The 24,096-nt window shown below is 34.2% G+C and overlaps 1 protein-coding gene across 9 annotated transcripts in view; it reads left to right on the plus strand.

The window, feature by feature from the left end:
• The window catches only part of AGTPBP1 (ATP/GTP binding carboxypeptidase 1), a 65,667-nt gene that overhangs the window by 17,209 nt on the left and 24,362 nt on the right, over positions 1-24,096 (plus strand). For 4 of the 9 annotated variants that reach the window (XR_014951400.1, XR_014951401.1, XM_021534418.4 and 1 more), the window contains 20 exons: positions 494-561; positions 980-1,043; positions 1,394-1,540; positions 1,795-1,926; positions 3,747-3,840; positions 5,416-5,453; positions 6,974-7,182; positions 7,591-7,768; positions 9,086-9,183; positions 10,208-10,324; positions 11,000-11,712; positions 15,128-15,211; positions 15,472-15,558; positions 15,645-15,793; positions 17,197-17,284; positions 17,983-18,127; positions 20,862-21,015; positions 21,777-21,957; positions 23,325-23,454; positions 23,815-23,946. Coding sequence is in view for 5 of the 9 variants with exons in the window: in XM_021534418.4 (XP_021390093.3) it covers positions 494-561; positions 980-1,043; positions 1,394-1,540; positions 1,795-1,926; positions 3,747-3,840; positions 5,416-5,453; positions 6,974-7,182; positions 7,591-7,768; positions 9,086-9,183; positions 10,208-10,324; positions 11,000-11,712; positions 15,128-15,211; positions 15,472-15,558; positions 15,645-15,793; positions 17,197-17,284; positions 17,983-18,127; positions 20,862-21,015; positions 21,777-21,957; positions 23,325-23,454; positions 23,815-23,946 (3,008 nt within the window). In the remaining 4 variants the exon portion in view is untranslated. Of the gene's footprint in view, positions 1-491; positions 562-979; positions 1,044-1,380; positions 1,541-1,794; positions 1,927-3,746; positions 3,841-5,415; positions 5,454-6,973; positions 7,183-7,590; positions 7,769-9,085; positions 9,184-10,207; positions 10,325-10,999; positions 11,713-15,127; positions 15,212-15,471; positions 15,559-15,644; positions 15,794-17,196; positions 17,285-17,982; positions 18,128-20,861; positions 21,016-21,776; positions 21,958-23,324; positions 23,455-23,814; positions 23,947-24,096 lie in introns of those variants that run through there. The other 5 variants (XR_014951403.1, XR_014951402.1, XM_085567063.1 and 2 more) reach the window with 3 other exon arrangements.

The following is a 24,096-nucleotide window of genomic DNA, read 5'->3' on the forward strand; positions in this document are numbered from 1 at the left end:
CCTTGTTGGACTTAAGTTTTGATTTAGTGAACTTGGTTATCCATATAATTTTGTCACTGATTGTTGAAACCGTCTGTTTAAGACTATGTTTAATGTATCTAGTATAATACTGGTAGTGCCGAGTCCATTTTGTGTTGTCAAACAGCTATAATTTAAGTAATAATTCTCTTCATATGTATATATGTCTGTGTGTTATATATATATGAAAGTATAGAAGTATTCTTATATATATATATATATAAGTATCTGGAAGGCAGCTTTCTTACAGATATTTTTCTTCACTTTTTTTTCTAGGCCATCACAAGATTGTTGAACAATTGAAAACAGAAATTAATTTTAACATTGCTTTAGTCTTTTACTTAGTTCTTAGTATACACATATATGCATTTTTTAATAAGTTTTATTGTTTGCTGTGTAAATTTTCTTGCCAATTTGTAGATTTACTGGCTTGCAGTACATCTTGCAAGCCAGTATTGGTCTTTTTCTCTGGCAGAAAAAACCAGGAAGGAGATGACTTCTAAGGGCTCCACTGGAATAGAAGTTATCCTGTCAACCCTCGAGGTAAATTTTAAAGTTTTCTTTTGTTATGGGTTCATAGCAGTTTTTCATTTTATCATTATGATATGTATGTGTTTCCTGTTATATTTGTATTATGAAATACGTTGTTATGCTATGGAGTCTTTAAAACTTGTATTGGTCTGTTATGAATAGATACCATCTTTAAGTAATCTACTTGTGAATTTATCTCCCTTATATTTTAGATATTTTAAGAAATTGCTTGTCATCTATTAGTTCTAATTGATGTACCATACTACAAAGTCTGTTTTTATTGGTTTTGTGGTTAATTTGGACTGGTTAGTAGGGTGGTTGCTATGTTCTGAAGTTCTATTTTATTTTGTGGTGGCAAGTCCTCCTATCTTTAAGTATCCAAAATGTTATTAGCCTGCTATGTTAAACACAGATCTCTTTTTTATTGCAGAATACAAGAGATCCTCAAACTATTCTAAATATATTGAATATTCTCATTGAGATAGTCTCAGTTGGTAAGTTTTTATTAAGGAGTAATATATATTTATGCTTGCTTTTTCAGATTTTTTTTGTTTTCTATAGTTAATTTTTATTGTTGTTGGGCTTTTCATAAAGGATCAGTATTTTGGTTTTTGTTGTTGATTACTGAAGCATATGCAGAATTAAAAGAATGTAAAGCCTGAAGTTACCTTTTTAATAATCCTACACAATAATTTGTTGCTGTTAGTGTAAGTCTAGCATGCTCTTGCATAGTGCAGTCATATATAAAGAAAATACTGCTGTTCTAAAGACTTCATTATAACTGTATCTTAGAAATTTAATTATTCTTTGGCCTTAGATGCATCAGTTCAGTTTTAATTTCTAGGTGGTGGTCGGAGAGCGAGTGTCTTAGTCACCAAAGGCGGGACACAGATCTTGTTACAGCTGCTTTTGACTTCCAGCAAAGCCTCTCCACCAAATGAAGAACTAATGGTGCTTCTTCATACTCTTCTTGCAAAAATTGGTCCAAAAGGTGATATTATGGCTTAATAACTACAGTTTTATGATTGAAACTTAATAATTTTTTTCTGTTATGGTGTAAGCATCCACATACTCAGAATTGGTAGAGTAGAAAAAAAATAAATTGAAGCAATCAGAGGGGAGGAAAGATTGGTGGGAAGTAGATAAGCAGAGTTGACATCAGTAGAAAGAGTTCAGTAATTTAACTTCTATTTTTTTAACAATTTCAAAGTCAGTGTGATTTGTCTTGTATTTCTTTGATGTCAGACAAGAAGATTGGCATGAAAGCAAGAATAAATGGTGTCCTAAACATATCATTGAATTTAGTGAAGCATAATTTGCAGAACCACAGGCTAGTATTGCCATGTCTTCAAGTATTAAGAGTTTATTCAACCAACTGTAAGTATTGCAGAAAATTATTTTCTTTCCTATGTGAATAAAGCTTTTTATCTAGATAAGGTTAAAATATCAACTCTGAGTGCATTTTTAATATTAGTTATTTAAACTATTTTTTTCTGAGGATTTTCTTCTTATATCCTGAAAATGCTTAAATTCTAGAAAAAATTTATTTTTGATCAGTGCTATTGAGTGTGTGGAATTTTGAGCCATCTAATTTGCATAAATGCTGATGTTTAAAGCTCTAAATTAGAAATGCTAACATTTTGCTTGCAGAAGCACTTAGAAATAAATAATTACTCTGTTATTCATTCTCATGTTTTTTATTTCTGATGTTATATTAATTTCTTTATTACCAATTTAAAACTTGATTAACACAGAAAATATATAAATTTCACCTAATTATTTCTTAATTAAACCCTTTCCTTATTCCTTTTATTCAAGAGCTTCATTCTCCACTATCAGAATAATATTCTTCCACAACAGCCTAGTTGTTAGGGCAGGCAGTAGGAAGTTGATGAAGATAGTGAGGTTTTTTCTGTATCTCAACTGTCAGTTAGAAGCTCTTATTTTTTTTCATTTGAGCTTGAAATGGTTGTTAATCTTCTTATTTATGTGCAAGAAATTTAAAACATGGCCATGATCCCCCTCAGAGAATTGATTTGATAGATTGTAAGATTGTTTTCAGGTCATTCACATGAGGAACAATAATTCATAAAGCCCTAGTAGTTTCAAAACATGGAAGCTTTATTTCTTTTGAGCTGTCTGATAAGGAGGTGAAATACTCCTAAAATGAAAAGTCTAATACAGATAGTTACATTGCTTATCTGAAAACTTACTTCATTTTCAAAATGGACTCAGTCTCTAATTTGACTTCTTAGATCAGTTCTGGTTTTCTGTATTTCTCACTCTATATAAAAAGAAAGTAGTAGTTTATAATTTTCTGATGAGTAGTAGTTTTCCAAGTTTGTATAAAGTTACTATTAGAGTAAGTCCTAACTTGACTTAGATTCTGGTATGATGTTGCTGCTAATGATGATGAAACTGCCGCTTGTGTTCACGTGCTAAATTCTACAGTGATGACAGCATTTATTATATTGAAGTAATTCTTAGTTGCTCTCTTCCTAGTTTGCTAGGAGAATATATTGCTAAACTTAGTCAGGAATGGAATTGCTGTGTCTGTGTCAGCAGTTTGTATTTTCAGTTGGCTGTTGAACTTCAAACATATACTTTAAGCACATATTTCTCCAAAATTTGTCTTAGCATAATTTCCTTTCATTTGCTCCCATTCAAATAGATTACTTTTATAATTTTTTTTCTGAGAACATATATTCAGAACATGCAGTTCAGGAAAGCTATATCAATTGGCATTTTTTAATTTAATAGCATTCTTGGATTTCAAATCATGGTGAATATACCTGTTTGTCCAAATCACAGTCATGTTCTATGACAGCAAGTCATAAAACCTGAAATTTTAGAAAACCTGCAGTTTCAATAAACTGAATTTCTGTAAAGAAAATTTGTTTTGTCCCGTATCTTAATACCAAAGATAGCAGAAACCTGCATTGGAAGTAGTATGTGGTTTTATTTGTAAAGTAATAATTAAGTTTTCTTCTTCTCCAAGTTTTATCAGGATTGGGTTATCATGCTATTTATGTGTAGAGTAGTGTCTGCTTGTCACTGTATGTCTTAAAGGACTAAAATGTCTAGCATTTGTTGTACTTCGAAATTAACTTGTGTGAATTTTAGTTTTGAGTATATGGATCATTTTCTTCTGCCTTTCTTACTGCATTGTATTAAAATGGATTGCTTTTAACTTCCAGCTGTAAATGCAGTATCTCTGGGAAAGAATGGAGTAGTAGAACTGATGTTTAAGATTATTGGCCCTTTTAGTAAAAGGAATACTAGCCTTATGAAGTAAGTAAGATTTCATTGATATACTATATGGTAAAACCTTGTATGTTTTTTCAAAACTTACTTGTAAAAGAAAAACCGTATTGGAGAAATCAAATGCAATTAATATTTGAAGATTAAAGTGAAGGGTGATGGGAAGGAGTATCACAAATATGAGAGAATTTATTTTTTCCCAGTAGAGTAACACAAAACACTTGAATGTGTATTTGCAGTACTCGTAAAATAATATACATTATTTTTTATCTCTAATATTCCTGCATGGAAACTGTACAGTGGTTAACTCCAAATCATAACAAGCAGATCAAGACAATCCCATCATTTTTCAGTTTGTTTCTACAACACCAAGCCTGACATAGTTCAAGAGCATTTAGACAATGCTCTCAGGCACAGGATGTGACTCTTGGGAGTGGTGCTGTGCAAGGCCATGAGTTGGACTTGATGATCCTTGTGTGCCTCTTCTAGTTCACCTTATTCAATTATCTGCTTTGTGCTTTTAATGTGACACTGTCTCTTTTGCTTGATAATAGAATTTTTTTTCCATTTTTCTGCAAAACAAATAGACATCTGGAGGAAGAACATAAAACAGAATAGAAAGCCTTAGCAATTACTGTCTTGTAGGCTATTATGTTAAAAAAATTAAAATTCAATGTGTAAGTGAAAATGGTGACTTTAGATTCCCACTCTGGTGGTGTTTGTACATTTCAGGCTTTTTTGTTTGGTTTGTTTTTTTTTTATTTGGATTGGGTTTTTTGGGTGAATGTATGGTTAAAAAATACCCAAGTGGATGTAACTGAATAATCCTTTCTTTATATACTCCACCTTTTTGAAGTACATACCAGTGGAAAACTAAAGTTTTCATCTGATTAGCAAAGTATTAATCTCATATTGTGCATATTCTAACTTTGTTAAAAAAGAAATAGTGTTATGTGATCACAGGAGTAGGCTTCAAAAAACAGATCCTGTTCCTTTAATGCTCAGCTAAAATTCCACATATGAACGTGCTATTCTATGATGTGACTAATCATCATATCCTTGTTTATGGTTTAAGATCTTCACAAAGATGTGAAAAATAAGTATATACATTTTGCAGTTGCATAGTTGAATTGAGGGAAGATCTTTGGGTACAAGAAAAATCTCATGCTGTCCATCTTGTGTTGTAGTACAGATTGATGGGCATTTCTTCTTAATATATTCATATACTGCCTGCTGTTATTGACCTACAGTTTTCTTTAATAATGTCCTTTACTTTGTGGAAGTACTTGTTCTACTGCTAACAAAGACATGAATTTCACAATATCACAACCAGTGAGTGTCAGTCATAAACATTACATTGTCACAGTGGAAAGTGGGAAGTTTGTATAGATGTTGCATTGATATTTTTAAGTTTTGTCATCAGACTTCAAATACATGATCTTTTAGCAATATGAAAGTGAAGTCTGTGCTACAGTGCAACCAGGAAATCATGCAGTTAGACTCTTTATAAGTCTGTAAGCAGTAAATAATTTGTATAGTTTTACAGTGTTGTAGATTAAGCTTACTGGTTGGTTGCTGTTTTGACTTTTCTTGTTATGTTGACAGGGTTGCTTTAGACACACTTGCTGCATTGCTAAAATCAAGTAAGTGTTTGACTACAAGAAAATGTCTACTTGAGCTATAATGGGGGTGTGTGTATGTATGGACAGAGTAAAACTAAACATTAAGTTGGTGGCCAAAACAAAAATAAGGCTAGGAAATCTAGAAATAAGTTTCATCTGCAGTTTCTGATGCTTTATTTATGTTGTATATACATGAATGTTTAATACTTGGTTAGTGTTTCACCAGCAGAAAGGCTGGACTACTTCTGCAGAACTGATCTAGGTCCAAGGTGGACAAATACCTTTTTACCTTCACTCACCTCAGCCATTCAGTAATAGATGTCTATAGCTTAACTCCTGTTCATCTTTTTTACACATACATCTGAAAATATCTGTTGGATGCCTAGGGAACATACAGGTATTCTTCAGTACCTTCCTGAATAATTAGGACTTGGGTCCCAATAACAAATCTGTCAGTGATGCTCATTAAGTGGAATTAAAGGTAATAAAACCAATGGTGTGTTTCCAGATATGGACTGTCTCAGCCAGCAGCAATTGATCTTCGCAATGTCATCTTTTCAGATTTTGAATCAACATTGTAACTAGCAAGGAATTAAAAAATCATTTTCTCTAAAGAGTTGTGTTAAAGCAATAGCAGTCATAGTAGTTTTAGTGGGGCTGTAAAAGAATCAAGATGTGATGAGATTTGCAGAAAACCATTTCAAACAAATGGTGAGAAATTTCTGTACTGACTATCACAGGATGCTGAATTTATTCATGTTTATTCAGTGTGTTACCTTGGTCTTACAGGTTTGTGTATTTATGAATTTTGCAATTTCTTATTGGGAAGTTTAGGGAAAGAAATATTTCCAAATTATTGTCAGTATTCCATTTTATAAATTGGCAGTTAAACTTTAACACTGGGGAGGAAAATGAGGTATTTAAAAGGTATGTCTTTAAAGCAGGAGGTCTTGTTCATTTATTTAGGGATGTCTTCTCCATAGTGGTTTTAACTTGTACCTTCATATACTTTATATAATTAAAGTATTTTCATAATAACATTAGTCTAGTATATATGTATGTCAGCTGTCGTACTGATTCCCCAGTATTTGGGGTAGAAATACTTTTAGCTTATGAAATTTGAGTGATATTTGTAAAACTATATGGATTGAAGTGAAGTTTGTTTCAAATCTTGTATCTGGACAGTGTGTGTAGATAGTGATAGATATGGTTTGTAGAAATATTTTTGGTTTTTAATTTACTGGGTGACAGCATCTTAAAATTGCCTTTTAAGTGTAATGCATGCTATTCTTCTAATAAACCATGAAAATTACGTGAAATGTTCCAAGAATGAGGTTTAAGCTACTGGTCTTAGTTTTCCAGTCATTTCTGTTTAGGTTGATGTAAAACACTGCTAAGGGTGGCTAAAATACTACTGAAACTGAAACAATTCTGTTACTTGGATAAAAAGAATAATCTAAATATTGAAAGTAAAATTTGAAAATAATATTGAAGTCACTGGGCAATTTTAATTTTCTTTTTTTATAACTTTTTTTGCAAAGAAACAAATGCCAGGAGAGCAGTAGACAGAGGATATGTGCAGGTGCTTATAACGATTTATGTTGATTGGCACCGTCATGATAGTCGACACAGATACATGCTGATACGTAAAGGAGTGTTACAGTGCATTAAAAGTGTTACAAATATCAAACTGGGAAGAAAAGCATTTCTTGATGCTAATGGGATGAAAATTCTTTACAACACTTCACAGGTAAGTATCCTGATAGGGTTTTTTTTATGTTGTTGTTTTTGCCTTTTTAGCTATGACCTCAAGTTTGTCATATTTCTTTTATGAGATCCATGGTCATTCCTGATTATGGGAATAAGGATGATATTCTGTACCCCATTGAAACATTGAAAGAGCATAGAATTAAATTTGTATTGGCTGTTATTTTGATATGGCTATCTCTGTGAGGGGTGGTTGAACTTAGTTTTTAAAAAGAGGGGGTGAAAATGTCTTTCTATGGGGAAGTTTGTATTTTTAAATAAGGTGAATTTGAGTTGCTAGAAGTTTTTCTGTCCTTCAAAGAAGACATGAACAAATTTTTTTGTAAATATTATATAAATGTAGTTTGACTTTCAATTTGAGAAATACTTTTCTTTATTTTCCTGTTAACAGGAGTGCCTTGCAGTAAGAACTCTTGATCCTCTCGTCAATATATCCAGCCTGATAATGAGAAAATGTTTTCCCAAAAATCGTCTTCCTTTACCAACTATTAAAAGTGCTTTCCATTTCCAACTCCCAGTTATTCCTGCCAGTGGTCCTGTGGCTCAGCTGTACAATTTGCCTCCTGATGGTATGTGATTTTGTAGTACTTTGAGTATGTCTTAATTTTGTCTTGAAGAAAGTGGAATCAATTGCACTTTCCTGATAGAAATTTTGTCCAGACATATGTGGTTAGAAAATAAAAGAGGAACAAGGTCTAAAAGATGATGTTCACAAAACTGAAGTGTAAAGAACAGGCTGTATTCAAACTTAAATGGTATCTCCTTTCAACTCATATAGCATATACATTCTCCTATGTGGAATGTGTTGTAGTGTACGTCCTGTCTAACAGGAGCTTGTATCCCTTCCTTTCTTTTTGTTACTTTGATAAATTAGGATGTGATGAGTTTAGATTAATGTTTGCCATTTGAAGAACTGGCTTTTATATGTTATTGTGGTTATTCCTTCATTAGCATGGTAAGAAAGTAGAGCTGCTTTCTTGGACTGTTGCAGTTTCTTAGAAAACACTGTACTGCAAAGCATTTATATGGTTCTTTGTAGAAAATTGATTCATCCCATTGTGAACACCTTTCATTATTTTCAGGTGATTAATACATATTCCAATAAAGTGAAACAGCTTCAGACCTGGTAAGCAACTAATGAAGTTGCTCTCAGAAAGTTAATCTGAAATGAAGGGTCAAAGTCATCTTATTAATATCTTTTATTCATGATATCTCCTGAAACAAAATGTGATCTATAGTCTGAAAGTAAGCTATCCTTTTGGGGTTCATGTGGGTCAGACTCCAGTAATTCAAAGATTGTTTATGTTTTGTTTTCAAAGTAGAAATAGATTTAGAAGTGTGTTTCAAAACCCAGAGAAACTAAGTCTCTGCTTAATACAGTAAATTGGTACTGTATAGTACCTGTTTAGAAATGTCTTAGTTTACTAAAGTGAACTAATGATATGATTTTTTAATAGTTTTGTTACCTGTTATAAAAAGAAGTGAAAAACCTAAAGGAAATAGGATACATAGTGCTTTAAAAGGAAGAAGTTCTATATTAAAAGACATATAGAATGTTAGGGGGTGGGTAGAGGTCTGGATTTATTAAAAGTACAATCTTGTATAGATAGTATTGTAAAAGCAGTACATGTAGTCATTCTGAGTACACTAGAAAATCAGCATAATTTGTAAACCACTAAATGAGCCTTTTAATGACAATCAGCAAATTTTCTGCATGGAAAACAGAGAAAACTTAACAAAACCCTCCAGCACTAGTTTACTAGTTGGTTTTCACATTTTTTTCAAGGAGTACGTGAAAAAGAAAAACACGAAGCATCGAAAATCTTTGAGCATGTATAACTGGATTAAATGTATAATCTGCCTTACAAAACCTTTTTGTATCGTAGTGGATGATGTCGTAGATGAAAGTGATGATAACGATGATGCTGAAACAGAATCAGAAATTGAAACTGAAATTGATGATGACAAGGACCAATGTTTTAAGGTTGGTAGAGACAAAATTAATTGGCAAAGTCACATATAGCATTTTTTTATTAAAGTTGCTTGAATCTGGTATATAAGCACAATTTTAAGTGTTAGAAGCAGTTTGAGGAGGTTTTCAGGGCAATTTCTAAAATTAAAAAATCTTCAGAAACTTAAAGAAGGTGGGTGCTACTTGAAAATGTCAACCATTCTTGTTCAGATTGCTTCAGAATTTTTGTCAATATTTGATGGCTTCACATGTGATGTATCTGGAGTGCAGTGGAACAGAACCACAGAACAGAACCACTCCTTTAGCAGTGTTCTTTTCCCAGCTTGTACTTTTATCAGCCTTCTTTTCTCACATAAATTGGTCCATATGTAGGAGCTGCTCTAACATTTTTCCAGCATTCTGGATTGGGATTGACTAGATCAGTATTTCAGCAAGGTAGCTGAAGTTCAGCCAGCTATAGAGGTAGACATCATACCTTAAACTGTTGTCCCACTTAGGGAAGGTATTCTCCTTTCTCTAGCTGCCAGCTGGGACATGGATGGGTATTTAGTCAGAGCTGCCTTATTCTATATTTTTGTGTTATGTGTATTTAGGAGTTAATAGAATTGTCTATCCATGAACTGGAAAAACATATTATATTCAAGGATCTCATGAGCCCTGATGGAGGAAGTATCTTCTATAGAAGCAGTATTGCTTTGTCACTTCAATCAGGTGAAGTCTTCACATTCCAAGTTCTGTGCTGGGAATAGGCACGGATTTCATGTAAAATCTGATATCTGTGTATAATAAGATTGGATGAAAGCAAGAAAACTGAGATGTTTGTAATATTGCTGTTGTAATGGAGATGTAGGCCTACTAAGAATACTGAGCAGTCTAAATCTTCATGGTGAAGGCTGCAGTTCAGCTACTTTTGAAATAGTGGTATTTTGTCTTTTAAAGCATGGCTGTATCAGGAGTAAAGGTGAATGTTTCAGATTAATGTGCAGGAGTTCATTAATTTTGGATGCAAGATTAATTTGTTCTGGTGATCTTTCAGAATGAAGATATTGAGACTGATATCAATAAACTGAAACCTAGACAGGAATTGGGAAGACCCATAGAAGAACTGAAAATGTATGAGCAATTTTTCCCAGAACTTTCAGAAAACTTTCAGGTAAAGTATATTGTTCTCAGGACATTTCTGGCCATGTCAGGTTGACTCTGGAATATACTTCGATGTTCTTTTTTGGGTGGATAGTTCCTCTAGCCAAGAATCAGGGGTCTGCAGTTCTGGACCTACATATGGGACTACTTTATCATAAATTATTTGGTTAGGTATAATGGTTGCTTCACTCTTACTGAGAAAGGGGTTCACTGGGTAGATATAAAGGAAAACTGTTTTCTGATGTCTGATTAATTGTATACAGCAGCAAGTAAAATAGTGAAGAAGAATATGAGATTTCTGAGAACGCTTAATTGTATTAGGCATCTTCTTTAATGCTGTGCACCTACTTAAAATAGGTAGTTAAAATAGGTAGGTAATTACATTGACTTTATACTTTGTTTTTAATTAACTGCTTGTTATTGCTTTAAGGCCTTCTTGTAAAAGACAAACTCGTTGTTCTGATGCAAAAGACAAACTTCATTGCTCTGATGCCTTATAGCAGCTGTCACCTTTTAAATTTCATTTAAAACAAGGAAAGACAAGTGTTTCATATACATGAAACTTGGGAACTGTTTTTTTGTTGTTGTATTTGGGGTTTTTTGTTTTGTGTTTTTTTGGTTTTTTTTGTTTGTTTGTTTTTTGTTAATAATATTTTAAATTCTTTTTTCACCTTTGTTTTTTAAGGAATGGGACTTAGTTTCCAAGGAACCAAAGTTTTTTGTACCTGATGCAAATTTGAGTGGACCTATTGTTGTTCCTACAGCCAGTGAGGAGCACTCTACTGAAACAAGCACATCAGCAAAAGGAGTTGCTTTAAAGGAGTGCAATCCTTTATTGACAGAGGAATACAATAGAAGGCCAGTGTTTCTGGAACTACCAAAGAAAGAGAACATGAAAGGCAGTAATTTACATCAGCAAAATGATCAAAGAAACATGCTTCCATCGTGCCAATGTCTAAGCCAAGAAATTGTGAAAGGCTTGGACAGAATCAGTCTCCAGAATAGTGCAAAAAATGATCAATATTATGGTACAGGGTGTGTAGTAAAGAAGGAAAGTAAAGCTAACAATAGCACACTTGCTTGTAGTAAACCCTGTGAGCATGTTTCACCCTGTGGAGGTAGTCTTTTTGAAGGATCATCTGTCCAGCTGGGAAAACTCTGCTGCACTGGAGTGGATTCAGAGGAGGAGGAAGATTCTAGATCTAGTTCATCAGGAGAGCATACCATGCTTCAAGTTTCTGATGTATCACCAGTTCATGACTGTGATCTTTATCTTGAAATGGTGAAGAACACAAAGTCTATTCCGGAATACTCAGAAGTGGCCTATCCAGATTATTTTGGCCATATTCCACCCCCATTTAAGGAACCTATTCTGGAAAGGAGATATGGGGTGCAGAGGTGAGTTACCATACTCCTTTTTTTGTTGTTGTTTTCATTCCTTTGAGAAACAGTGTTTAGGATGAGATTAACCTGATGATCTCCAGAGGTCCCACCCAACATTAACTATGATTAACAAGCAATTGTTAATCACAATAGCTGCTTACTTGGGCATCTATAATGGTTGCCAGTGACATGCAGTATGAAGGTAGGTGAGTATACATTGATCAGTACTGAGTCGTAAAGAGGAACACAGTCTGATTCTGTAATTGCTAATTCTGGAATTCAATTTCTAAAAATGAAATTTAGTTTATATTCTCCCTTTCTGCCTCCCCATCATTTTCCCAGTAAATCCTGTAGTTTGCAAAATAACAAACCAACCTACAAAACCCACCACCAACCAAACTAAAAAATCCTTATCTGAATGTTCCTTTCAGGTTTTAGCAAAGATAGGACAGTTAATTATTAAAAGATTCTTTACCTCTTTTCTCTGCTGAACTAAAAATCTGTCTTTCAGGGAAACATAGTGGAAAAAGTTAAAAAATTATTACACTGAAGTGTTTGGCTTTAGTGTTCACAGTATAAGAGAATTTATAGTTAACAAATGCGTAGGATGCACTTTATGTTAGGTCCTGCAAAATGATATATTACAAAAACATTAACACACTCTTTTATGTCTTCATTGAGAGATAATAGATGACGAAGAATGATGAGATTCTTCAGAATAATTTACAGAAGTGGTATAAGAACTGGCTAATATTACATAGTGAGTTACTGTAAAGACAATATGTGAGCACATTAACAGAACATGTAGAGCTATGAGACCTCACCACTTGCCTAATTATGAGACCAAATACCTTCACCTTTATATTGATAACTATAACCAACTTAATGAGTTTCTTTGTATTTATATTTAGATATTAAAATTATTAATAGATTAAGTGTCTTTAGGTTGAATGAAAATCCTTCAGCTGTTTGACACAAGTAATGAAAAAGTGATCTTTGTAGCAAAATGACAAGTGCTGGAACACTCTAATGACATAATGAACATATTGTTCAGTATTGAAAGAGGAGAATCTATCCTAGCAGGTTATTTCTTAGACATATTCAGCTGATTTAGAAGGGAGATAGTCTTGAGTCAGGAATCAAGAACTGCATTTAACCAAATCTTGCAAATCCTTATGTATGTTTTCATAGTAATTAATAATTCTGAATTTCTCTGAATAAAAAAATTGAGTGAAGTCAGATACAATTTGTCTTTCCAGTGCTCGTTGTTAGATATAAAGCATTGGAAAAATAAATCTTGTACGATTTATACATAAGGCTGACCATGAAGATAATTTTAGGGTATAATCTAGCTTGAAATGTTCTGTTTTTATTGTATTGTTTATGTTGAAAGTAACTTTTTGAGGTTTTTTGGGAACAAGAATGAAATACCAGAAACTTGAATCAAAAATCCAGCATCACATTTTAAAGGAACACTGTTTTAAGAATTCCATTTCCTACAAACGACTTGGTCTTGTTACTGCAATATAAAAATCTTCTCAGAAATTTTTTAAAAATGGGATAATATTTTCATGATTTCATACTTATAGTGGATTGTAAAAATTGTTTGGATGGGGGCATGGAACAGCTTTAAAGTCTTTTGCAAAGCTGTGTCCTAACTCTTGACATTCAGTGTGATTTATGTTCTCTGTCATGTAAGCACTTAGTTACTGCTTATTGGGTAAGTTTTACTTAGAAAATAAATAGTTGCTTTAATCCATCCATGTAATTTGAGAAAATATTGTGTGGGGTATTTGTGTGGATTTTCTTCTTATTTTTATTAGAACAATGTAGGATTTGGGGTTTTCTTTAGTCTTGCAATGTGCCAGATTAAACATTTTAAAATTTGTGCTTTGGAGCACTTTTTCTTTCTCTTTTAAATTTAGTAGCATGTAATTAATTATCACCAAATATCTCACCAATATATTATTGCTAGGATAAATTAAATTTATCATAGCTGAAGTATTTTATACTACTCTATCTTTTTAGGAATAAAATTATTATATAATAAAACACCCTATAAATTTGGATATTTCTATTCCTTTAAAATTTAGTTGGGTTGGGGTTTTTTTCCTGTACACTTTAGTGTTTTCTAATCATCAGGATCCACAAAGGAGTAATCTCTAAGCACAGGGCTTATATCAAGAGTGTTGGTCCTAGATTTCTTTTTCCTTTAATTTTCTTTAAATATTTTATCTCTATGTTTTGGAACGTGAAAACGTGAAAATGACTGCTACTACTTCACATGAGCATCTATTTTTCCTTTGCTTTCATCTACACTGGTTATTATAATGGTATTTAAATGATGTTATTATTTATAAAATACTTATTATAGATTTTCATTGGTGGATTTTTTCTTGGCAAAACTCCTGTGATATTAGGAAGTGCTATGGCATTTTAGAGCTGAGACATGCCAAGATTGAATGAGTTTTCTAAGATCAAGTATAAGGTCAAAAATATGTGATTCTGTCCTGAGCTGAACTAATTCAGATTCATTCTGGTGAGTCAGCCTTGTCACAATATTGTAAATTGAATTCGAACTTGTGACTTCTTTTCTCTTTCAGTTAATTTCAATTTAATACAATGTGCTAGAGTTGTGCACTTACCTTCTTCTTCTCATTTGTTGAGAGTATTTATTTTAATTCAATTGAGAATTTCCAGTAAATGTACTTTACCATTGTGTTTCTGTATTCTTCATTGTTAATCTACCTCCTTTTCTTCTTATTGCAGGTGCTGTGCAAGCTTTTCCACACAGCTCTGCCACTATATTTCATTCTTGAACTGCAACACATTCTTACTTTTCCAAGCCAGGACCTAGATACTGCCAGTTGTGCAATGGTTTTATGATCTGGATAAGCACACACCTGACATTTGGCTGACATCACATAATTCTTTCTTATTTGTTACATAGTCAATAAATGAACCTAGATCTCCAGAGGTGAAGAGCTAGTTAACTAACACACTCACTGTACAACCTACTCCCTAAAACTCTTTAATTTTGGTTATGGTAGGATTAATTTAAGTTACTAATATTATCAAGTGTTGTCATGTATTAAAGCATTAACATAAGTAATGTTTGAGTAATTTCTGCTTCTGTTATAAAGTATGAAACTGCATATTTTTCCTTCAGATAAAACCCAGTGAGTTGTGTGCATGAAAACTCAGTTCCCTCACATACAAATATTGGATTCAGGAAGCTGTGAATGCAGGTGTTTAAACTTAAATACACCTTGACTTTGCTCACATAAGTGGGGGTGAAGCTGAGGTCTGTCTGAACTGTACCACTGTCTTTATGTCAACTTCATTAGTTTTCCTGTATGAGGCAATTCCTATTTTGTGATTGGAAACAGTAAGTGACAATTTAAGTGAGAACTCTGCTTTTCTTTTTCAGGACAAAAATCTGTCAAGATATTGAAAGGCTGATTTATCAAAATGACATTATAGATAGAGTTGTGTATGACCTTGATAATTTGAGGTAAGTTTTTACCTTTCTGTAAACAATATTCAAGTAATACTCTAAGCCAGTTATACTTTTTCTGTGATGTGACTCATAATATTTACAGCAGATTTCATACTCAGTTTGATTTGACATAGCAGTGCTTCTACTATCTAGGCTATCTAGTATTTGGAGGAAGGAAAAAACTAGTTTCTGAATTGATAAAGGAGGACTAAAATAAAGCTGTTTGGTTTAGCTAAGTTTGTCTTATTAATTTTGGTCCCTTTTTTTGCTCATAGTTGTTCTGTACCAGAGGAGGCAGATGTTTTGAAGTTTAATTCCAAATTTGAATCTGGAAACCTGCGCAAAGTTATTCAGATCAGAAAGTAAGATATTTTAACTCTCCTTTTCATGGTTTAGGCTTTTTATTTCTGCTTCTTACAATCATTGATATGTTTTGGTTAATTTTCAGAAATGAGTATGATCTAATTCTGAACTCAGATATAAATAGCAATCATTATCATCAATGGTTCTACTTTGAAGTCAGTGGAATGAAAACTGGCACTAGTTACCGGTTTAACATCATCAACTGTGAAAAGTCAAACAGTCAGTTCAATTACGGTAAGATATGTTTCCCTTCCTTTGAGAAGAAATATTTAAAAAATACCTGTGATAGTCAACTCAGCTGTTCCCTTCCCTCCTCCACAGGATTAGCAGTATTTGTATTGTCAGTTTAAATTTTTTATTTTAATAGTATTGCTAGAAAATATTTTGGTAGCCATAGTTAAAAAGAAGAAATGCGTCTTAAACCAAGGGCTGTCAATTTTTAAACTGAAGTTTTGTGAGGCCAAAGCAGAAGAAATTTACTGGTAACTGCAATTACGGTTGTCTTAGGACCATTGGGCAGGGGAAGACAACAACAAAACCTGTTGATTCACTCAGATCAAGAAGAGCAACTGTTGTCATCATTAATCCATTTCTACGTAGGGGTAGATGTGAATGTAAGTGGAGACATTCCAAAACAGTTTTGTCTTATTGATGGTAAGGAAAAATAAGTCTACTTTGAAATACTGGGGTTCATAAGTGAACATCTCTGTCTCTATTAAGTAGTGTTTGCAGTGTGTGCCTCACTCAACCGTTTACAAATGGCTGAAAATACCTTTCTTCCTTTTGTCTGGGAGTGTGTATGTCACTCAACTTAAAACTGTTTTTTTTCCTGCTGTATATTCTAAAATTTGTCCTTTAAGAAGGAAGAAATTCCTCCTCCCACCTTTAGCTTCAAACTTTTGTTACTGAATAATATTGTATTCTCCTTTGTTATATACTTTCATTCACATTGATAAAATTACAGAATACTAGGTAGTTTGACCAGTAATAAGATGCTTTTAAGTTACATAGTAATCTTCATCAGTGAGTTCAGATTTTTTTTAATGTTGTGCATACTTAATAATTTCTTTTTATTTTTTTAATGCACTGATTGAATCAGTCAGTGTGGTTGGTTAAAAATCTAATAAATAAATTATACTCAATTACTATGTATTTTTTCTCCTCTGACTTCATATCAAGTATTCAATGTAAGTATACTATCAAAAAACCCAGACTTTAAAGAGTTACTGAAACATCAGTTATTTTTCAGTTATTTACATGAATGGATGATAGTATCAACTTTTTGTGTACTCTGTGAAGCCTTTTTGTAGTGTGAGTTGGATGGAGTGGAACTGAGGACTGCTTGTAATCAACCATTCATGCAAACCTCAGCTTTCATTTAAACATTCCATTTTGGTCTTCCAAAAGTCCTACTCTTTTCTTTATTTGTTATTTTCTGAAAATCAACAATCTTTTGTCATCTGGTTTAAAAAGCACACAGTACAATACCCAGACATTCATGAAAAATGCACTCTGATAGTGAGTGATTAAGTAGAGGTAATTTGTAGACTTGTATGTAAGTGTTGATGTGGTCCATTATTGCTGATATGTTTGTGTTTAATGGTTACCATTAAAGTGACATGCATTTCTTCTTTCAGGTATGCAGCCCCTCATGTATTCTGTTCAGGAAGCACTACGTTCTCAACCGTGTTGGATTCGTGTTGGGACAGATATTTGTTACTACAAGTAAGTATATGCACAAACCAAACGTACAGAAAATCTTACACTGAAGGTTAATGAGAGGTACAGTCTTTGAGCAGAAGTTCTTTTGTCTGCATTTGATAGTTCTATGTTACTCTGTTGTGAAAAGTTTTTTTTCTGAGTTACTACAGAGAGTAATATATGTGATACAAATATACAGGATTTCATTTTGTAAGCTGACTACTGCTATTTAAGCTGTTAATATTTTATACTTTTCTTAGAAATTGGACACTGTTTCTGGGAAGCTTTTAAGAGAATATATACATGCATGCTTACTTGAAATCCTGTTAGTAACTTCCAGTAATACTGGTCTCATGGTCCTTGTGATGAACCTTCTGTAATCTGTGGTGGAATTATTGTAGAGGAATTCTAAAACACAGGATCAGATGGTGCAGCATATCGATATATAATCCTTCTTGGTTGGTAACTCTTTGCTTTGTTTTTTTTTGTTTTATTTTGTTGCTTGTTTCTGTTTGCTCACCTTTTATCAATGCAAATGAATGTGTGTATCACTGTTACAATAAAGTATCTTTAAAGCTGGTGGGAGCCTGTATTTAACCTGTATGTATATAGAAGAGAAATACAATCACTAAAAATCCTTCTGGCCATTAGAATGGGTGTTAGAAATAATCAACAATATAGAAATAATCTAATATGTATATTACCTTAATTTTTTGATTTAGGAATCACTTTTCAAGAAGTTCAATTGCTGCTGGGGGCCAGAAAGGGAAATCCTATTACACAATTACATTCACAGTGACTTTCCAGCACAAAGATGACGTATGCTACTTTGCTTATCATTATCCATATACTTACTCAACTTTAAAGGTGAGAAGCTGTATCTGTTATACAAATGACTATTTATAATATTAGTATAATATATTGCATTTGTGACTGAATAAATTTTGTTTCTTTTTATGAAGTTCAAAATGCTCCTTTCAAGGGAGATTTTTCATAAAATTAGTATTCAGATTGACAAAATGTATGGGTTGTTCTAATGAACAGTCCTGGGAAAAATAAAATTGATGGGTTTCTTGGGTATCACAAAAATGATTAGGTGACTGGAGCATCTCTCTTATGAGGAAAGATCTCAAGCAGACATGACTGAGAGGGGACCTCATCAATATCTGGAAGTATTAAAGGAGGTGTGTCGAGAGGATGGAGCCAGGCTCTGTTTGGTGGTGTTAAGAACTAGGACAAGAGGGAACTGGCACAAACTGATGCACAGGAATTTCCACATGAACGTGTGAAGAAGCTTCTTTCCATGCAGATGACCAAGCCCTGGAACAGATTGCAAAGAGAGTTTGGGGAATCTCCATCCCTGCGGAATTCAAGCATTGCCTGGACAGAATCCTGTGCAATGTACTATAAGATGGCCCTGCTTCTTATGAGGGGTTGGACCAGATGGCCCACTTTTGTGCCGTTCAACTTTATGCATTCTGTGATTCTGTAATAATTGACTGGAAGCAGTGCTAATTTGATGGAGTGTTTGTGTTTGAGTTAAATTACTTGTATCCTGTTCTACATATACTTTCTGATAACTAAAGCTGGTGTAACTAAGATAATTAGAGATCTTTTTAGGTTTATGAATTGTCTAAAGAAGTCTTCTGAAACTTTTAATACTAACCAAAATTCATTTGGCTAGAATGTCTCTTGTATGCCTCTATCACAGCAATAAAAACAAAGCAGAGGACTCAGTGCCCAGTGTATAGCAGCTTTAAATGCAGCTTTTCATTAAACTATGCCAGCTTTTGCAAGAAGTACCTGTTAAGGGATGTTATAAGCAACTGCTGCTTCCAGCAGCTCCTGGTCCTGGAGGTTCCTCCTGCCCAGCTGTTGGAGGCCAATCAATGTACCTGGGGGTCTCTGTCCCAGGCTGATTGACTTAGCTCCTGCTTTCCTGTTTGCTTATATATTCACTAGCAAGTCTGAGTATATATCCCAGAGAGAGAGACTTATGCACACATGTGTGCCCACTCCTGCCTGGCAGGGTTGGCTACATGGACTGGCACAGACAAGGCTACACAGACAAGGCACACCCCTGTGTAACACTACTTGCATAACAGGTACAGATACCCCATCCTCCTCTGCAGTTGGTGTGAATTGCTGTTCAATAGTAAGAGTACAAGCCATCCCACTCTCTAGAATCAGAAGCATGTTTGTGGAACACTGGCATGGCCCATCTGTGCCATGGCCCTGCCTCAATCCCAGGTCTCTCTTACCTGTACAGGCGTCCAGTTTGCAGTCTAGTCCAGCCTGATGCTCACTAGCCAACAGATGTGTGTGCTTGCACACTTATCTCAGAGGCACTCTGCAGTTGTGCCTCTGCCCAGATGCCAGCATGTCTGCCTGCTAGATACCCCTCCCTTGACCTGGGGCCCATAATGTCTGGGTAGCTTACCATAAAGTTTAGTAGTAAGTTTCACATGTGCCCCCCCATACACCACTGCAGGGAAGATGCATATGCTTGCCCACTCCCTCCCCACCCCAATCCCTAGCAGCTGTTACCAGGCACATGGTCTTGTTCCTGCTTCAGGTGTTGTCACTGAGAAGCTCAACCCTTATTGTCCCACCAGATATGTTTTGATGGACACACTGTCCTTGCCTCAGTGGTTGTATACCAGCACCTTTACCCATTGCAGTCACTGGCAGTGAGACGTCCCCTTGCTTCTTTGCTGACACCACTGTTTAGTTCTTTGCTGGCACCCCTGTTTAGGAGTGAAGAGTGCTTACAACTCCAGCTGCTGGAGTCTGCTTTAATTCCATCAGTAGCTGAGACTTGGGACACAGCCTGTGGTACCCATAGAGATGGTCCCAATAGGTTGGCTTTTCCAACTACTTATGCTGAGACCCTTGTGCATTCCAGACTGTTGACCCCAAATTGACTTAGACCTGTCCTTTTAGTTGTACTAGTCCACACAGCACTTGGATGCACAGGGTAGAGAGTAAGGCTGTGCAGAGATGGCTAAGGGCATACTGTAGGAATCGGGTGCTTGAGTTTTGTATGGTACCACACCCCCCTCTTGAATGTCCCAAATTATCCTGTTCCGTTTGTTTACCAGGTGACTCTCAGGCTCCTCCTTGTTTATCAGGTGACTCTCTCCCAGTCTTTGTCTGTAGGTTCTTAATGGCCTGTTCAAAGAGAGACTGGTGACTTTTTAGTCTTTGCTATGGTTGCCGTTACATCTCGGCTCTCTGTTCCCATGTATTGATTCGTTCTTTACTTATTACCTCTTCTTGCAAAAAGGTCCCTGATCAGATAACCTTAATGAAGCAGAGGTTCTTACCTTCTACATACCCCTATAGTACCATCTGTGTACAATAATTTATCCTCTTTTCCTTCCTCTTTCTCAAAGCAGTTAGAAAACCAGTCTCTGTAAAGAGAATTATTCAGTTGGTCAGAGATGTAGAAGATGGTATTTCATGGTCACAATTATCCTGGAAATTTGAACATTATTTAGAACATCTAAAAGAAAGATATGTTAAATAGTACATTTGAAATATGCTGTCATATGTTACTGCAAAGAATTTGAAGCATTTTTTCATTATTTTTGGTATGAAGATGCATCTTAGGAAGCTGGAATCTATGCACAATCCTCAACAGATATATTTTCGGCAAGACGTTCTCTGTGAGACGCTGGCTGGCAACAGCTGTCCATTAGTCACTATTACAGCCATGCCAGAGTCCAATTACTATGAACATATCTGTCAGTTCAGTAAGTATAACTCTTCTTTCTCATAAACTGAAAATAATGTAAAACTAGGTATTTGTGGAAAAAATTTAGTCTTAACCACTGTGCAGTGTAAAAATAGCAATGTAAAATAAGGTTAATTAATGAATTTTGTGACACTTAGAGGCATCAGTATTCAGGACTTGTTTTGTATTTAATACTTATTTGGTAGTGAAACAAAGATATTTATATCTTTATATATTAATTAATATATTAATGTATATTAATGTAATATACATTAATCTATTAATGTATTTTAAATTTTTGCTCCTAGGTTTGTACATTACATTTTGCAGACAGCACTTCTTGGAAAAGAATACTGGATGACTTTTTTCTTAAAATGCTGAGGTTATTAGCTTGTCAAAAAATCTTTCATAAAGCTAACATCTAGCTACTGTGATTTGAAGTGAACTTTTGAAGTGAACTTTTGCCATTTCCTGATTTGTTTGTCCACCTCAGTTTGTTCGCCTACTGGGGAAAAAGTCATGAAAGTTGAATCATAACTGCCAGCTCAAATTGTGTAATTGTCTGATCAAATTTAAAGCTCCATTGTGATAGTTCTGTAATTAGCAGTCCTTTCAAAAATGTTGTGGCCAGCTCTATCAATAATACCAATACTCAGTAATACTCAACTTATGTTTTTTGCATAGATATAAATGCAGTGGACTATTGGCTCTTTTTCCAATCAATGAACTGTTTATTTAGCTTAAATCATGTTTTGCAATTTCTATGGGTATCTCTTTTAGGGAATCGTCCTTATATATTCCTCTCTGCTCGTGTGCATCCTGGAGAGACTAATGCAAGCTGGGTTATGAAGGGAACACTGGAATACCTTATGAGCAATAATCCAAATGCGCAGAGTTTACGGGAATCTTACATTTTCAAAATTATTCCCATGCTCAATCCAGATGGTGTCATCAATGGAAAGTAAGCATATATTTATTCACAAATATTTAACCTGTATTCTAAATCTTTGCATGAATATTTAAAAATAAATAATCTAAACTAATCGGGCAATGGTACAAATGCAATACGTAATGTGATAAAAAAGCAATTGACACTTGAAATATTGCTAGAATTTTTGTCTTCTTAAAAGGCAATTACATTCCTTCACAAATTTAAGTTTTACAAAAATATTTCCAGCTTTTCATGGGTGATAATCATCCCTATGTGATTTGACATGAAATTTTAATTGTCTCTCTGTCTTGGATTTGTGTAAGAGTGTTATATGAGACCACACCTGCATTTAGGAATAACTAAACAAGTTCATGGTCTACATGAAAAAAGAAAGTGCCGTATATTTGAGAATGCCTTTTACATATTTTTTTTAAATTGTGGAAGTTGATAGGTGTGCAAGAGAAAGGGTAATAGTGTATCCTGGTTTGACTGAAGTTATTAATAGTAGTTATTTCAATTGCTACACTTTTCTTAATAAGTTTAAGGGGTATTTCAGAACTTGTTGGAACTGTTATAAGTAAACATTGAGCACTCTACATTTACTTGGTTGCAGGGAATTCATGTGAAATGGAAATTTTGCTATGGTGAAGCTACAGTTTCTATTCATCTACTATAGGTACTATTTTAAAAGGTTTTGTGAACAAAATAACAAAAGTAAAACTAACTACAGATTTCAGTAGAACCTTGTCTTTATATATGCAAAAAAATGTGTATACTAGAATACATGTAATTAAATAATTCAGGGTACAGGGACCATTAAGAAGGCTGTCCCAGCAGACACAGTCTAAAGACAAATGTGAAGATGACTGCATGATCATGAAATCCTGCAAGTTTAAAAGTTCTTGCTGATAGCTGACTGAATACAGAGATGATCTGTTTGTTTCCTCAGTTGTTTCAGGTTTTCTTGTCCTTGTGTTTCTCACAGCTCCTTGTCTCCTAACAACTTCACATTTCAAGCATTAGATTTCTAGTTGACATTAGTCTCTAAATTACAGAACACACCAAAATTGTAAAGATACCATATGTATGAAATTACTGATTTTGAGCTAGAATTTGGATAGAATTGCAAGTCTTCAGTTTCAACAGCAAATAAGTAATATTACAGTTGGCTTCACCTAAGAGGCTACTTCTAATTTATTTTTAGATTTTCTGTAGCATAGCTTAAAACATCCCAAGCATTTCTATTATTTGGCATGTTAGAAAATTGAAGTTTGTTTCTTGCCAGACTCCTTCCAAAGAAGCAATGTTGATGAGGAAAACTTGAGGTGGGGGGGAGGCTTATTTAAAAGTATGATAATACAGACTACATCATGCGTTTTTCCACCCCCCCACAATAGCCACCGTTGCTCTTTAAGTGGAGAAGATTTAAACAGACAGTGGCAAAATCCAAATCCAGATCTGCATCCCACTATTTACCATGCTAAAGGGTTACTGCAATATCTGGCTGCTATAAAACGTTTGCCTTTGGTAAGTATGTGTGTGTAAGCAATTCTGAATAATTTTAACTTTGTCTATGTAGCTAGTTTATAAATTAAACATTTTGATATGGTCTTGTAAACCATGTCACACTTGAATTTGACTTGGACAACTGGTCTTCTGCAAACCTGTAGCTGTAAATCTGTTACATTAGTTAGGCTAGAAAGTTAAACCTTCCTTAGATGAATCACACACTTTTTGTCTTAATGCGAGTTAATTATACAAAGGATTGTGTTGCCTAGTTCTTTGGAACATTTAACAGTACAAATAAAAAAAAGGGTCTTTCTATTACTTTCTTAAATTTTTAATTCCATATGCCTTGAGTTTATTTTGCCAAATGATTTATTATAGGTCTACTGTGATTATCATGGTCATTCTCGTAAAAAGAATGTATTTATGTATGGCTGCAGCATCAAAGAGACAATGTGGCATACAAATGTTAATGCTGCCTCTTGTGACCTGATGGAAGACCCTGCTTACAGGGTGAGTTTGACATTTATACCTTTTATTTGGCATGGCTTTGGAACATCCTTTTCAAATAGTTTCCTGATCCTGTCCTATGCAAATAATGACTCTATAGCATAAAGAGATTTATTTAAAATCACCTCTTTTTAGTTTGTGAGTGTATTTCAA

Source organism: Lonchura striata, chromosome Z (genome assembly GCF_050655825.1).
Source record: "Lonchura striata isolate lonStrDom1 chromosome Z, ASM5065582v1, whole genome shotgun sequence".
Classification (NCBI taxonomy): Eukaryota; Metazoa; Chordata; class Aves; order Passeriformes; family Estrildidae; genus Lonchura; species Lonchura striata.